Source organism: Stegostoma tigrinum, chromosome 26 (assembly GCF_030684315.1).
Source record: "Stegostoma tigrinum isolate sSteTig4 chromosome 26, sSteTig4.hap1, whole genome shotgun sequence".
In the NCBI taxonomy this organism is placed as follows: domain Eukaryota; kingdom Metazoa; phylum Chordata; class Chondrichthyes; order Orectolobiformes; family Stegostomatidae; genus Stegostoma; species Stegostoma tigrinum.
In genome coordinates this window covers 29,040,506-29,053,294 of record NC_081379.1, presented here as the reverse complement: position 1 = coordinate 29,053,294, position 12,789 = coordinate 29,040,506, and the positions used below count along the sequence as shown (strand labels likewise).

General features: G+C 41.0%; 2 protein-coding genes across 4 annotated transcripts in view; one reads left to right on the top strand and one right to left on the bottom strand.

Annotated features, from left to right (window-relative positions):
* sart3 (spliceosome associated factor 3, U4/U6 recycling protein) overlaps positions 1–386 on the bottom strand; it is a 31,123-nt gene extending 30,737 nt beyond the window's left edge. For both annotated transcript variants that reach the window (XM_048556020.2, XM_048556022.2), the window contains exon 1: positions 22–386. In XM_048556020.2, the coding sequence (XP_048411977.2) occupies positions 22–165 (144 nt within the window). In that variant the 5' untranslated portion in view covers positions 166–386. The remainder of the gene's footprint in view (positions 1–21) is intronic.
* On the top strand, positions 15–10,912 carry iscua (iron-sulfur cluster assembly enzyme a). Of its 2 annotated transcripts, none has more exons than XM_059655070.1 (5): positions 15–445; positions 3,172–3,285; positions 5,372–5,482; positions 8,218–8,296; positions 10,525–10,912. In XM_059655070.1, exons 1-5 carry the CDS (start codon positions 380–382, stop codon positions 10,590–10,592), a joined length of 438 nt encoding a protein of 145 aa, XP_059511053.1. In that variant the 5' UTR covers positions 15–379; the 3' UTR covers positions 10,593–10,912. The 2 variants fall into 2 exon arrangements, with proteins under 2 accessions (XP_059511053.1, XP_048411980.1); XM_048556023.2 differs by lacking the exon at positions 15–445 and adding an exon at positions 690–857.
* The last annotated feature ends 1,877 nt before the right edge of the window (positions 10,913–12,789 follow it).

The following is a 12,789-nucleotide window of genomic DNA, read 5'->3' as shown; positions in this document are numbered from 1 at the left end:
CCGCCCGCCATCACGTCGCACCTGCTCTTCCAAACGCTGGATTTCCGCCTCGTTTTCTTGCTCGTCCTCCGAAGAGTCTTCCATTTCTTCCTCCGAGTCGCCCCCGGTTCCAACCTCCAATTCCTCAGCCTCACTCGACCGTCGCCTCCCGATAGTCGCCATCATGCGCAGCAGTGCGGGAAAGGCCGAGACGCCCGATCAAATAGAACACTTCACATCCTGAGAAACACAACTACTTCTTATAGAACAATTCCTTATTTTAATAGAAGCTTCAGTTTGAAGTACAATTCCACGCATTACAGCGGGAGCTGTTTTAAACAGAAATTTTCGGGAGAATATGGGACAAATGGATGTAATATTTACAACATAACAACGCGACATGTGGGCTTTAATGAAACTGACGATTGCATATGACGAAAGCGGGGTACGAATTGTCACCATATTGGTAAGGCCGCGATGCAGAGCGCGTCGCGATGTTTTGTTTACCTTCCAGAGCGGTTTTCAGTTGGTAACGCAACCACGCAAGGGGCGTGCCCAGCCAGCCACATGGTCACGTAAGGGGCGTGGTAAACAAAACAACATAGGGACACGTTTGTTAGTGGCGCGTTGCTCACTCGTCAATGCGTCCCGTGGGGAGGGCGTGGTCAGTGCATGACATAACCACGCGGGGGCGTGGTCAGTCTTACGTAACAGCACTTGTTGGAGGGGGTGTCAGTGTTGGTGACGTCGGGCGGTGAAGTAGGAGGTTGTGACGCACTCGGCTATTGGTAGTGATGGCGGCGGTTATAATTACTGGTTCTCTCTCGCGGCTTGTGCTGAAGGCTCGGGCACCCCTCGTCGCTGCTTATCACAAAAAGGTAACTGCGCTTGGGAATGGTAGCAGCCTTTACTCTGCGCCTGGTCCCGAGGCTGTCCACGTTGGGGTGGGCCAGGGGAGTCCGCAAATTCCCACTGTAGTGAATGTAATTTAATCTAATCTATTCAAAACGGCAGGTAGGAGGCTGTTAGCTAATGAGAGCACCGTCTGGTGATGAGGGTGATCTTACATATGCCGTGTGGCATGAGCGTTTCTAACACTTAGTCTCTAAGGATACAAAAAGTGTTGTGGCTGCAGTTAAGAGGGTGTGCAGGGGAAAGTGGAGTGGTGGGTAAAGAAGGAATGCCTGTAAAAGTAAAGCAGAATGGCTACTAGAAACGTGAAACAGAGTGAGAAAATGCTGGCAAAACACAGCAAGTCTGGCACCGTCCGTCGAACGAGAAAGTTTTCTCAATGCCTCCGGTCCATTATAACCGAATCAGCGTGTGTACCACGCTGTAGACAAATGGGATGTTGGAGTGAGTGTGACAGATGGCGAGGATACCAGAACAGAAGGCAAAAGAGTGTATTAACGGTGCCAAAGAAGACATTGAGACTTGAAAGAGGTGCGCAAAGAAGAAAATGCGTCTGCTCTGCTGACAGCAAAGTTGACAAGATGCAAAGTGCCAGAGTTTGGGTGGTGTGCTGTAATCGAAACAGAGGAAAGATGGCATGCCCTGGAGGGATTGAACTCAATGTTGTGGAGGCTGTTGCTTTTTGGAATGGGAATTGAGATGCTGTTCCTCCAGCTTGTGCTAAGGTTTGATGGAACACTGCAGCTAGCCTAGGACAAAAATGCTCAATGACAGCGAGATAGTTGAAATAGCAAGCAACTGGGACATAATTCATTCTTACAAAGTGAAGGTATTCTGCAAGCCATTTGTCTGTTTTGTGTTTGGCCTCAACAATGTGAGTAGCAAGTGATAGATTACATGCAAAGTAGTACAAGCAAACTACTTCCTCACCTGGAATGTGTACTTAGGGCTGTGAACAGTGAGGAGGTCAAGTGATATGTAATCTCTAATTGTATAGAAATATGCCATAGAGGTGAGGAAGTGTCAGAAGTGAAGTAGAGAAATAGATCAGGGTGTCTCAGAGAATCAGTAGTGGGGAATGGAAAAATGTTTGGTATTGTGGTTGAAGGAAAAAAAACATTTCAAAGGCAACCCTGTCAACACTTGATGGAGAAACTTGGAAAATGGAATGCTGTCCTTGTACAAGGAAGTGTAGCCAAGCATTTTGGGTTTTCTGAAGAAGGGGTCTAGACCCAAAATGTCAGCTTTGCTGCTTGGCTTGCTGTGTTCATCCAACTGTACACTTTGTTATCTGAGATTCTTCAGCATCAGTTCCAAATACAACTGTCTAGAGTTGATGGGTTTGTAGTGGATACTGGTGGGCACCCTATCCCCAGAAATGGGAATAGAAGACCAGGAAGAGTCAGAAGTGGACCTCGTGGAAGTGAAAAGGATAGAAATTGAGGGATTGTATATTCATTGTGAAGGGGTGGCAGCTAGGGCCAAAAAAAACAAATTGTGGAGCCAATGTAAAGCATCAGAAGAGTCACGTGTATATGGGAAGAAAGTGAATAAGAGGAAAATAAGAAATATGTGGATCAGCGAGAAGACTGAAATTGTGGATCTGTCCAAGCAGCCTATTTTGTGGATTTTGGGAAGAAGGTTGTAGCAGGCTGTGCAGGGTTGGGGATAATGAGGTGGGAAGTAGTAATGGGGATAGGTCCCAACATCATCTGTGGAAACCTATGATTAGCGATGGGGTCGTAGTCCAGATGGAAAGGGTGGAGGGGGTGTGGCGGCAGCGTGAGCGTGTGGTGTTGAGGAGAGGCAGGGGGCATGGGCATGTGGTGTTGAGGAGAAGCAGGGGGTGTAGGCATGCAGTGGTGATGAGAGGAAGTTGTAATTGAATTTATAAAGTATTTTGGGCAGCAGTGCTGTACAGCTGGTGAAATATTCTTCATGTCTAGTCCAGATTGTATGCAATGCAACAGCCAATTTGCACATTACAAATAAAACTTCAGCAAAGAGCTGTATGGTCTTATGACCAAATTATCTCTGGATAGATTCTGACCAGAACTGTGGAGGTAATGCGGTGGAATCTTTTCCACCCACCTGATAGGGCAGACTGATGTCTTTCAAATGACGACAGTTCCGACAGCGCTGCGTTCTGTCGGTCCTGAACTAGACTATAGGCTTGGTCTTTCTTTGTGCTTAATGAAACTTGAACACAGTTTTGAAATCAGAAGCTAGAGTTCTATTGAGTCATCATGACTTGCACTATTGTATTTCCTTCTACCGTAGGTAGTGGACCACTATGAGAATCCCAGAAATGTTGGATCCTTGGATAAGAATGCAAAAAATGTTGGAACTGGCCTGGTTGGTGCACCGGCTTGTGGTGATGTCATGAAACTACAGGTAAAGTTTTTTGAGGTGATCCAGGATATGGGTAGCAATGTATTTAAATGTAACATTATCAATTGAGCCATTATGTCCCTTTTTAATTTATTTAGCAAAGTTGAAGGGCTGCGTATAATGGTTCAGTTTGCTTCCCAAAGGTAAGATATGGGTCACCATTTCAGAGAGCTCTTTGGATGAATGAGCTGTTCTCAGTCCAGCAGTTGGCTTCAGTGCCATAGTTAGATGAATTAAATTTAGAGCTCAACTTTTGATCAGTGATCCAGAGAAGTTTGCGTTTAAACGTAGCATGTTCTTCAAACCTGTAAAGCTATTAATGTCTATGGAGCCATCTCCTCAAGCATTGGCACGTTCAAGTGAGGGGAGACAGACAGACAGAAAACTGAATAGCATAGCACACCAGAAATCATGCATATTTTTTTTAAAAGTTCCCCAAACTTAATAGGGTATTTCTAGAAGTATAAACTTCCTACGAAGGGAAAGCTGGTTTCCATACTAACATCCAATAATAGCTACAGCTAATAGAAACTTGTACTGTCCTAGGAGATATAAAATGAACATAGTTGTTGAATTACCTGTATCCTGGTTGCTTGGATCCAGTGATATCTCAAAACAAATCGCTAACAGTTTGTCGTCAAATGGTTTGGAGAATTTGCAGATTGACTGAGTTGTAGCTGACATGATATTGACAGAAGTGAGCACCTACAAAGGTCTGACTCGGGATTGTCCAACTTTTTCTTGAGTAATCAGATTTCAAATTCTTTTCTCTCTCAAGGACTGAATGCATATTTCAGAAAGATATGATTTGGCACAACATGAAACATACTTAGACATTGAAAAAAAATTAAAGTAATTATAATTCAAACAGAAAAAACTAAGTGGCAATCTAAGTACCAAGCAGCAGAAGGAACCAACTAAACCTGAGCTGGAGGCAGACAGAATCCCTAATTCTCAATCATCGCAGTGGATCGAAACTGATTTAGGTTTAACTAAAACTGACCTTGTTTTTGCTTCTGCCAAGTACTGAGCTGATGTTGGCAGAATTCATGTGAAGCAGGGGCTTGAAAGTGTGCTGTTTAAGTCTGAGACTTTTTTATTCCTCTAGTCTTGTGAATAGCTTTTTATAAAGCAGGGAGGAAACTTGTACATGTATCCAGCTCCCCATCTAGGAATTCTCATTCTCTTGTATGCCAATGCAAACATGTACTCCCTCTCAGTTCCTCAGTCCTTCCCACCCACTGTTGATTGTCCTGGCCCCCACTTTGAGCCTTGCCCTAAGCTATTATACCATGGGGTTGGAATTTGGGGATGCCTGTGAAAATGATAGGACTCATGTCCTATTCTGCAGAGCCTTGGACTCTACCAGCCCAAGTAAGTGTGCGCTGTTGCTGAAACTCTATTCCCTTGTAACCTCAAAAGCACACTTTTCTATCTTGACTCCTGTGTCCTTTAATAGGGCTAACATCTCAGCAATAGGCTGAGTGTATAGTACCAAGGACGGTGATGAAGTGAGAGCGCTTGGGCCGAATGTGGAATGTATGTCAGCAACATTGGGTGCGTATGGAGAGAGTGAGCTTATGACCCATGGGCTGACATGGATGTGCTTATATACATGCATATATTTCAGAGAAGGTTTGCTTTTTTCTAGTCAGAATTGCATTCTTAGTGTTTGGCTTCATTGAACACTTAACCAGAGCGTGGTTCCTTCATGAACTTCAATCCTGTTTCATCTTGTTTGACTGAAGTTCCTCAGTATTTTTTAGTGATCTGCCACTTCCTAATTATGCTGCACATATTTCTAGCCAATTTGTCCTGAAAGATCAGGATCACATTGAGAGCAAATGGTAACTCCTCCTCCTGCCCCCCCCCCCCCCCCCCCCGACTCTCTCTTTGGAGGATATGACCAGCCTGTTGCATTGTCCTGTGGAAACTGGAAGGACGTGTGTGGCTGCTGTTTCTCCTCTGTCATCTAGTAGTTTCAGTTTGGATTATGCTGCAATTCTGCCTGGTTAATAATCAAATGATGTCAATTTTGTGATAGATTATAACTGTTACAACTTGTTTGCATTTTGACTATCTTCTGTAGATTGAAGTGGATGAAAATGGGAAAATTATTGATGCAAGATTTAAAACATTTGGCTGTGGATCGGCAATTGCATCTAGCTCACTGGCTACAGAATGGGTGAAAGGGAAAACGGTAAGGATAGTAATGATCTCTGAAGTACTTTAATGAAAATATCACATGGGATCAGTCCTAAAATGATGACTTTAAAATTGAATGCCAACTTTAATCAGTTGTAACTACCCAAGAAATTATTAGTCCCTCAGACTTGCATGAACAACGTCAGCTTCTATATACAATTTATCCAATATCCCATGACTAGTCAGTTGTATGATTTGAGATTTTGTAAAATGTACTGGCTACAAGCTATTTCTTACTTTCATGGCAGTTGTGGATGCTGCCTGAAAATGTATCTGAGGACAATGTAGAAAAATACACAGCTCATTGGTCATAAACAGAGACAGAACAGAAATTCTTCTTGGACAACTTGAAGATAAGCTGGTGCCAAAACTCCAAAGTCAATACTAAATGATAGTACAGCAAAGCTACTTGTGTAGAAATGGATTGCAGATACATATTTTGACCCAAGCTGAGACTAATGTTATAGTGAAAAGGATATACTCTTTTTTTTTCTCTCCCTCTCTCTCTCTCTCTCTCTCTCCCTCTCTCTCTCCCTCTCTCTCTCCCTCTCTCTCTCCCTCTCTCTCTCTCTCTCTCTCTCTCTCTCTCTCTCTCTCTCTCTCTCTCTCTCTCTCTCTCTCTCTCTCTCTCTCTCTCTCTCTCTCTCTCTCTTCCTTCCCCCCCCCCCCCCCCCAGCTTGTAAAACTGCAAGAAGTATAATGGCCAATCAATTGCATGGAAAAGTGTAGAAATTAAATGAAAAGGAAAGTGAACTTGGTTATTAAAGTATCCAGAACATACTAGGACAATGTTTGAAAAGGGTTAGGAATCTAACTTCAAGCACGTTGAATAAAGGGATTACAATGAGAAGAGGGATGGTAAATACACGACTGAAAGTGTTGTCTGAGTGCATGCAGTATACAAAATAAGGTAAATGAACTTTTGGGTCTGTCCTGCCAGTGAGACAGGACATTCACCAGAGATTGTGATGGTGGTGTCTGGAACATTGTCTGTAAGGTATAATTCTGAGAGTATGACTGTGTCAGGCTGTTGTTTGATTAGTCTGAGATCAATTTTGGCACTAGCCCTCAGATGTTAGTGAGAAGGGCTTTGCAGGGTTGATGGTTTGTTTCTGCTGTCATCTTTCCTGGTGCCTTGTTCCAGGTGAGCTGTCCACTTTCATTTCGAAGCGATTGGTACAACTAATTCAGAGATAGAAGGAACTGCAGGTGCTGGGGAATCTGAGATACCAAGGTGTAGAGCTGGATGAACACTGCAGGCCAAGCAGCAGCAGAGGAGCAGGAAAGCTGACGTTTCGGGCCTAGACCCTTCAGAAACTTTCATTTTCTGAAGAAGAGTCTAGGCCTGAAACATCAGCTTTCCAGCTCCTCTGCTGCTTGGCCTGCAGTGTTCATCCAGCTCTACACCTTGGTACAACTAATTGGCTTGTTAGGCCATTTAGAGGCCACTTCAGAGTCAACCACATTGTGGGTTGGGCATCACATGCAGGACAGTTGTGTTTTTTGAACTCTAATTCAATTTGAGTTTGAATCTGGGTCTCTAGATTTATAGTTTCGCACTTTGATAGGAAGAACAGAAGCATATACTGTTTATTTTTTTTTAATGGGGAGAAAAATCAGAAATCTGAAGTGCAAAGGGATTTGGGAGTCCTAGTCCAGAATTCTCAAAGTAACTTGTGCAAGTTGAGTTAGTAGCTAGGAAGGCAAATACAATGTTGGCATTTATTTTTAAAGGACTAGAATATAAAAGCAGGGATGTACTTTTGGTCACAAAGTGTGGAGCTGGATGAACACAGCAGGCCAAGCAGCATCTCAGGAGCACAAAAGCTGACGTTACCCTCCAGACCAACCTCAGGGAATCTCTCTCCCACTGCAACTCTCTTGTAATACCTCCCCACCTATACTCTCCTCTCTACCTATCTTGTTTTCTCTCTGTCTTCAGTCTTCCTCCCGCCCCCCCCTCTCCCCATGCCCCTCTCTGATGAAGGGTCTAGGCCCGAAACGTCTGCTTTTGTGCTCCTGAGATGCTGCTTGGCCTGCTGTGTTCATCCAGCTCCACAGTTTGTTATCTTGGATGCTCCAGCATCTGCAGTTCCCATTATCACGTGTACTTTTGGTCAGCAATTTTGGGCCCGACTTCTTAGGAAGGATGTACTGGCCCTGGAGCAGGTCCAGAAGAGTTCATGAGAATGATTCCAGGAATGAACGGCTTAACACATGAACACTTGAGCTAGGACCCAGTGGCACAGCCTTAGAGTTAAGGGTAGACCCTTTTAGAATAGGGCTGAGGAGAAATGTCTTCAGCCAGAGAGTGGTGAATCTATGGAACTCACTGCCCCAGAAGGCTGTGGAGGCCAGGTCACAAGTATATTTAAGATAGAAATAAAGGTTCCTGATTGTTATGGGAATCAGAGGTTTTGAGGGAGAAGGTGGGCGAATGGGATTGAGAAACTTATCAGCCATGATTTGAATGGCAGAACAGGCTCGATGGGCCAAATGGCCCAATTTCTGCTTCTATGTACTATTGTCTTATTCAGTTTGCTTTTTTTTTGTTTATAGGAAATGTATTATCTAATTCAAATTCAGATCTCTAGTATTGGATTCTACAATGGCACCACATAGTAAAATCACATTGCAATACTACATGTTTAAACTACATCCTGTGAAATATTTTTTGTGCTTTATGTGCTTAATATGAAGAAAATGTCATTGACTTTCATTCATTTACAGGTCGATGAAGCTTTAACAATTAAAAACACAGACATTGCTAAGGAACTATGCCTCCCTCCAGTCAAACTGCACTGCTCAAGTAAGTTGGGTTTAGGTTTCTGGTGATGTAATGCAGATGCAACTCTTCTGTTTGATTATATTTCTCAAGGCTTTTTTGTTGTTTTGACATCTCCCCTCCTAATATTTTCTCCTTTGGCTTAACATACAACTTTTTCCTAATTACACTAAAGCTGTTTGAAATTTTTTTTAACATTAAGATCGCTGTATAGATGGATTGTGGAGGTAGTGGGTAATTGTGGTTTATTGCTTTTTTTTCTGGATTTGCAAGTGATTGTTTTAGAAACTGGGATGATATGGTCGTATGACAGGAGTTTGGAGGATGGTTTTGGTCATGACCATATTGTACTGCAGAAAGTCTCCTGCATCCATAAGTTGCCTTGTATCTAGGCAAACAGTCAAAGATAAGTGTGGAGCTGGTGGAACACAACAGGCCAGGCAGCATCAGAGGACCAGGAAAGTTGACATTTCAGTTCCCGACGCGAAACGTCTACTTTTTGGCTGGTCTGCTGTTAATCCAGCTCCACTCTGTTATCTCTGACTCCTGCATCAGCAGTTCTTACTATCTCTGCCAACAGAAATGGGGATGTGATAATTCAATTCTGGGCCAGATGAGTTATGAAATTGATCTTTTCTTAACTTTATTTACAGAATGCAGCATGAAATGTCACTTGTATACCAGTATTTATCTTTTCTGCTCATTTGAAACAAACAAACATTGAACTAAATCAGCGAGTAACAGCCCCCCTAAATTTCCCTAGTTATAAGTTTTCAAAGTACTCAACTAAACATGACATTCGCATGTGCATCTTAACAATATAATTGTCATGGTTAACTGTGGAGGTGAAATAGAATATCCTTGGGATACATCTGAAAGTTGATTTGCTAATGGAAGATTTTTGGTCCAAATGGAGTCCTACCAATGAAAACACTTATTGCTTCCAGTATGCTGGAATGTTTAATGCAAGCACTGAGGGATTTATTAAACTGTCTAGAACTGTTTGCAAAGATTGCTTAATTTGTGACCTGTCTCTCTCGATTTGAACAATTAATCCACTTAAAGCTTGCAGAGGGTTGCTCTAAAGCATTTGTGAAGATGAGTTGTCTGTTTATTTCTAAACAAAAATGTTTTTTAAATTGGTAGAGTTTAGGTATCCTGCTTGATATGATTCTTTTTTATAGCCTTACTGTGTGACTCAGTGACTTAAGTGGAGCATGTGTGCTCCTGATTCAGAAGCTTGTAGCTTTAATGACCAGTGCAGTTACATTCTCCTTTTCTGGCCTATTTCAAGGTTGCAAAATTGTGTTACAGGGAGATCTCTGTATCCTGGTATAGGAATCACAAACTTAGTCTGCAGGTGCAAGAACTGATTAGGCAGGCAAATTGAATGTTGGTCTTAATGCATGGGGAAGTTTTACTGCAGCTGTACAAACCTTAGTGATACCACATCTGGAGTTCTGTGTATTATACCAGTTTTCTTAATTAAAATTACTGTTAGACACTTCAGAAGGTTCTGTTCAATCATTCCTAGGTAAAGGTCATTTTATGTAGGAAGATTGGGCCTCTACACATTAAAGTTAGAATGATAAGTAGCATTCTTCATATAGTCTCCTCAGCTTAGATTCTTGGAGGCAATTCCCTGCTGTGGGGAAGACTAGAATCAATATTAGAACAAGATAACAAAGTGTGGAGCTGGATGAACACAGCAGGCCAAGCAGCATCTCAGGAGCACAAAGGGTCTAGGCCTGAAATGTCAGCTTTTGTGCTCCTGAGATGCTGCTTGGCCTGCTGTGTTCATCCAGCTCCACACTTTGTTATCTTGGATTCTCCAGCATCTGCAGTTCCCATTATCATTAGAACAAGAGTCTCTGTTTACATTGGTGAAGAGAAATTTGTGTTTTGTTAGTCGGTGGAATTCATTCCCTGGACAGCTGTGGAGACTGACATTTAATTTATTCAAGATTGAGTTAGATTTTTGATCTACAGAGGAGCTATTGTGGCCATATTGGGAAATGGGTGGGGAATGCTGGATTTGATGAGACTGAACCACTCTGTTTCAGGCTGAGATCTGACCCTTCTGAAGAATATCACCTTATGACTTGTATTGTTCAGACTGCTAACCTTTATACAAACTGTTGGATTCAAGGGCTCAAAGCTGGTGCATTTGAGGGGAAATGTCTGACTCTTTCTTGGTTTGGGGTTAAGTAAATGTGCAGCTTAAATTCACAATGCAATTGCTCTTGTTTCAGTGCTTGCAGAAGATGCAATCAGAGCTGCTCTGGCTGACTACAAAGTGAAACAGCAAAAGAAAACGTGAGACTACAAACTGTTAATGCAACAATGCTTCAACAACTGTGTAACCAATGCAATGACCCCGTTTTGTGTATTCAAATTTCAAAGGGCAATTTATCTGTCCAAAAATCTTAGTGTAAAAAATGGCAGTAGCAAGATGTTAGTTTATAAACAAGCTCTTTAATGTGTGATTGTGGCTGTTATGAGTTATAGAAAATTATTCTGGAAAAATATTTAGTTTCTTGAAATTTTATAACATTGAGAAAACGTAAATATCTTAGCTGTGTAATGGGCTTGATTGTAATATTTGTGCCTAGAAAAATATTATAAACAAACAAGTAATTAGTTTCGTTTCTTGGTCTGCTCTGTTTCAATTTCATCAAGAATTAACAGACTTTGGTCTACTTGTTAATCATCTGTTTGACAATTCAGTGGATATGGGTTTGAATCCTAAGCTGTTCAGTTCTACTGGCTAAGGTTACTTCAAGTGCTACTTCTTTTGCATCTAAAATAAGAACTGAATCAGATGCAAAACTAAAATTTTTGTCTCTACCTGCACAGTGCACCTTCTACAATGACACTGGTGTCACATTTAACTATCCAACATTATCACAATGAAGAATCCTGTCATTTCATTTGTACATTGCCAAAGAAATGATTTGCTCTATAATTAAATTTCCTTTATAATTTCACTCTCCTGTAGTATAAGTTTTCTGAATTGAGTATTAAGTTACAGCAATTGTGAATGCTCTAAGTTAATGGAAGACAGTGAAACATCTCAACTAAGAATAATCTTTCTACTAATTTTTTAGTTTCAAATTACAGTGGCATCAACTAAGGAAATACTAACTTTACATCTGTCATAAGTGTTCCATTATTATTTACTATCTGTAATTTTAAAAGTAATTTCCCATGCTTTAAAGTGTAATTTGCACTACTTCAGATTAATCTATTTAAAAAGTCTTGATACACAACTGGTATTTAAAAGCAAGCATGTAACTATTTTAACTCTGAAACCAATTTGTTTTAAATCAAGCTGCTTCATTAGCTTTTAAAATTCCCTTTGCAGCTACTGAAATAGCTTTGTTAGTGGCTGTTACTTTATTTCCAAGCTATAATGATTAGTTCTTTGCAGACTGGATGTCAAGTGGTCACCAATTCATTTTTAGAATAGAAGTAGATGACTATGGACCAACTTAGAAGGGAAAAAGAGGTGAAGGTGGCTGTTATGTAGGAAGGAAAATGTTGAATGTGATTTTATTGACTAGCTTACAGATGAATGAGAAACAAAGCTCGAAAGGCAAAACGCTAATGCAAATGTCACTCCTTCCATTTGAAAAGTTTTCATGGCCTGCCAGTACTGATCAGCAACAGGATGTCACCTTTTTATAATAAAAAAAAATTGGGTGAGCCTGCCATCAGTGTATGGCATATATTTATTTGCTTGTGCTATCTGAGCTTAGTTAAAATGGGATTTGAATATAACTGTTGCTCAATATTCTCTTTGAAATAAAGCAGTTTAACAGGCCTCATCTCAATAAAGGTTTTCAGTTTGCCAACTGAAATACAAAAAGGGTATGTGGATGACTACCAAATTTGGATCAGAAATGTTTGTATGAATAGATATTGGCTAATATGGGCACAGACCTGAATGCAACACCAAACCTGATACTGGAAGACAGAGTATCATTCAAGAAAATCTATGGAGATGTAATGGTGACTAAGTAAATCTAGTCTAGTCTTGCAGTCAGTTTTCAATACAAGGCATACTGATTTGTATTGTTTTTGAATGCAATTTTAAACAGGAAATTTACAAAACAATTGATAAGACCTATACCTGAGCCCTTCAAGTGAAAGTAATGCTTGACTAATTCATACATCATTGTTTTGCAAAGTTACAAATTGCACAAATAGCATGGATGAATAAAGAATTTATTTACCTGATAGATCTGTGTCCTGCAATTTATACTGTGACAAACCTTAACTGCACTCTGTAATGTTTTGAATTTTGGAGAATAAAATTCTCCATTTCTGATCACTAGACTCTTAATTCCAGATTTTTATTGAAACTAGATTTCATCAGGCTTGGCAGGATTTTTAATCCAGGTCCCCATGCCATTTGTTGGACTTCTTGGATTACTAGTCCAGTGTCAGTACGGCTAAACCACTGTTTGTTTTTTTTTGTTTTTAAACAAAGATTCCAGATTGCAAGCTCAAGCCTC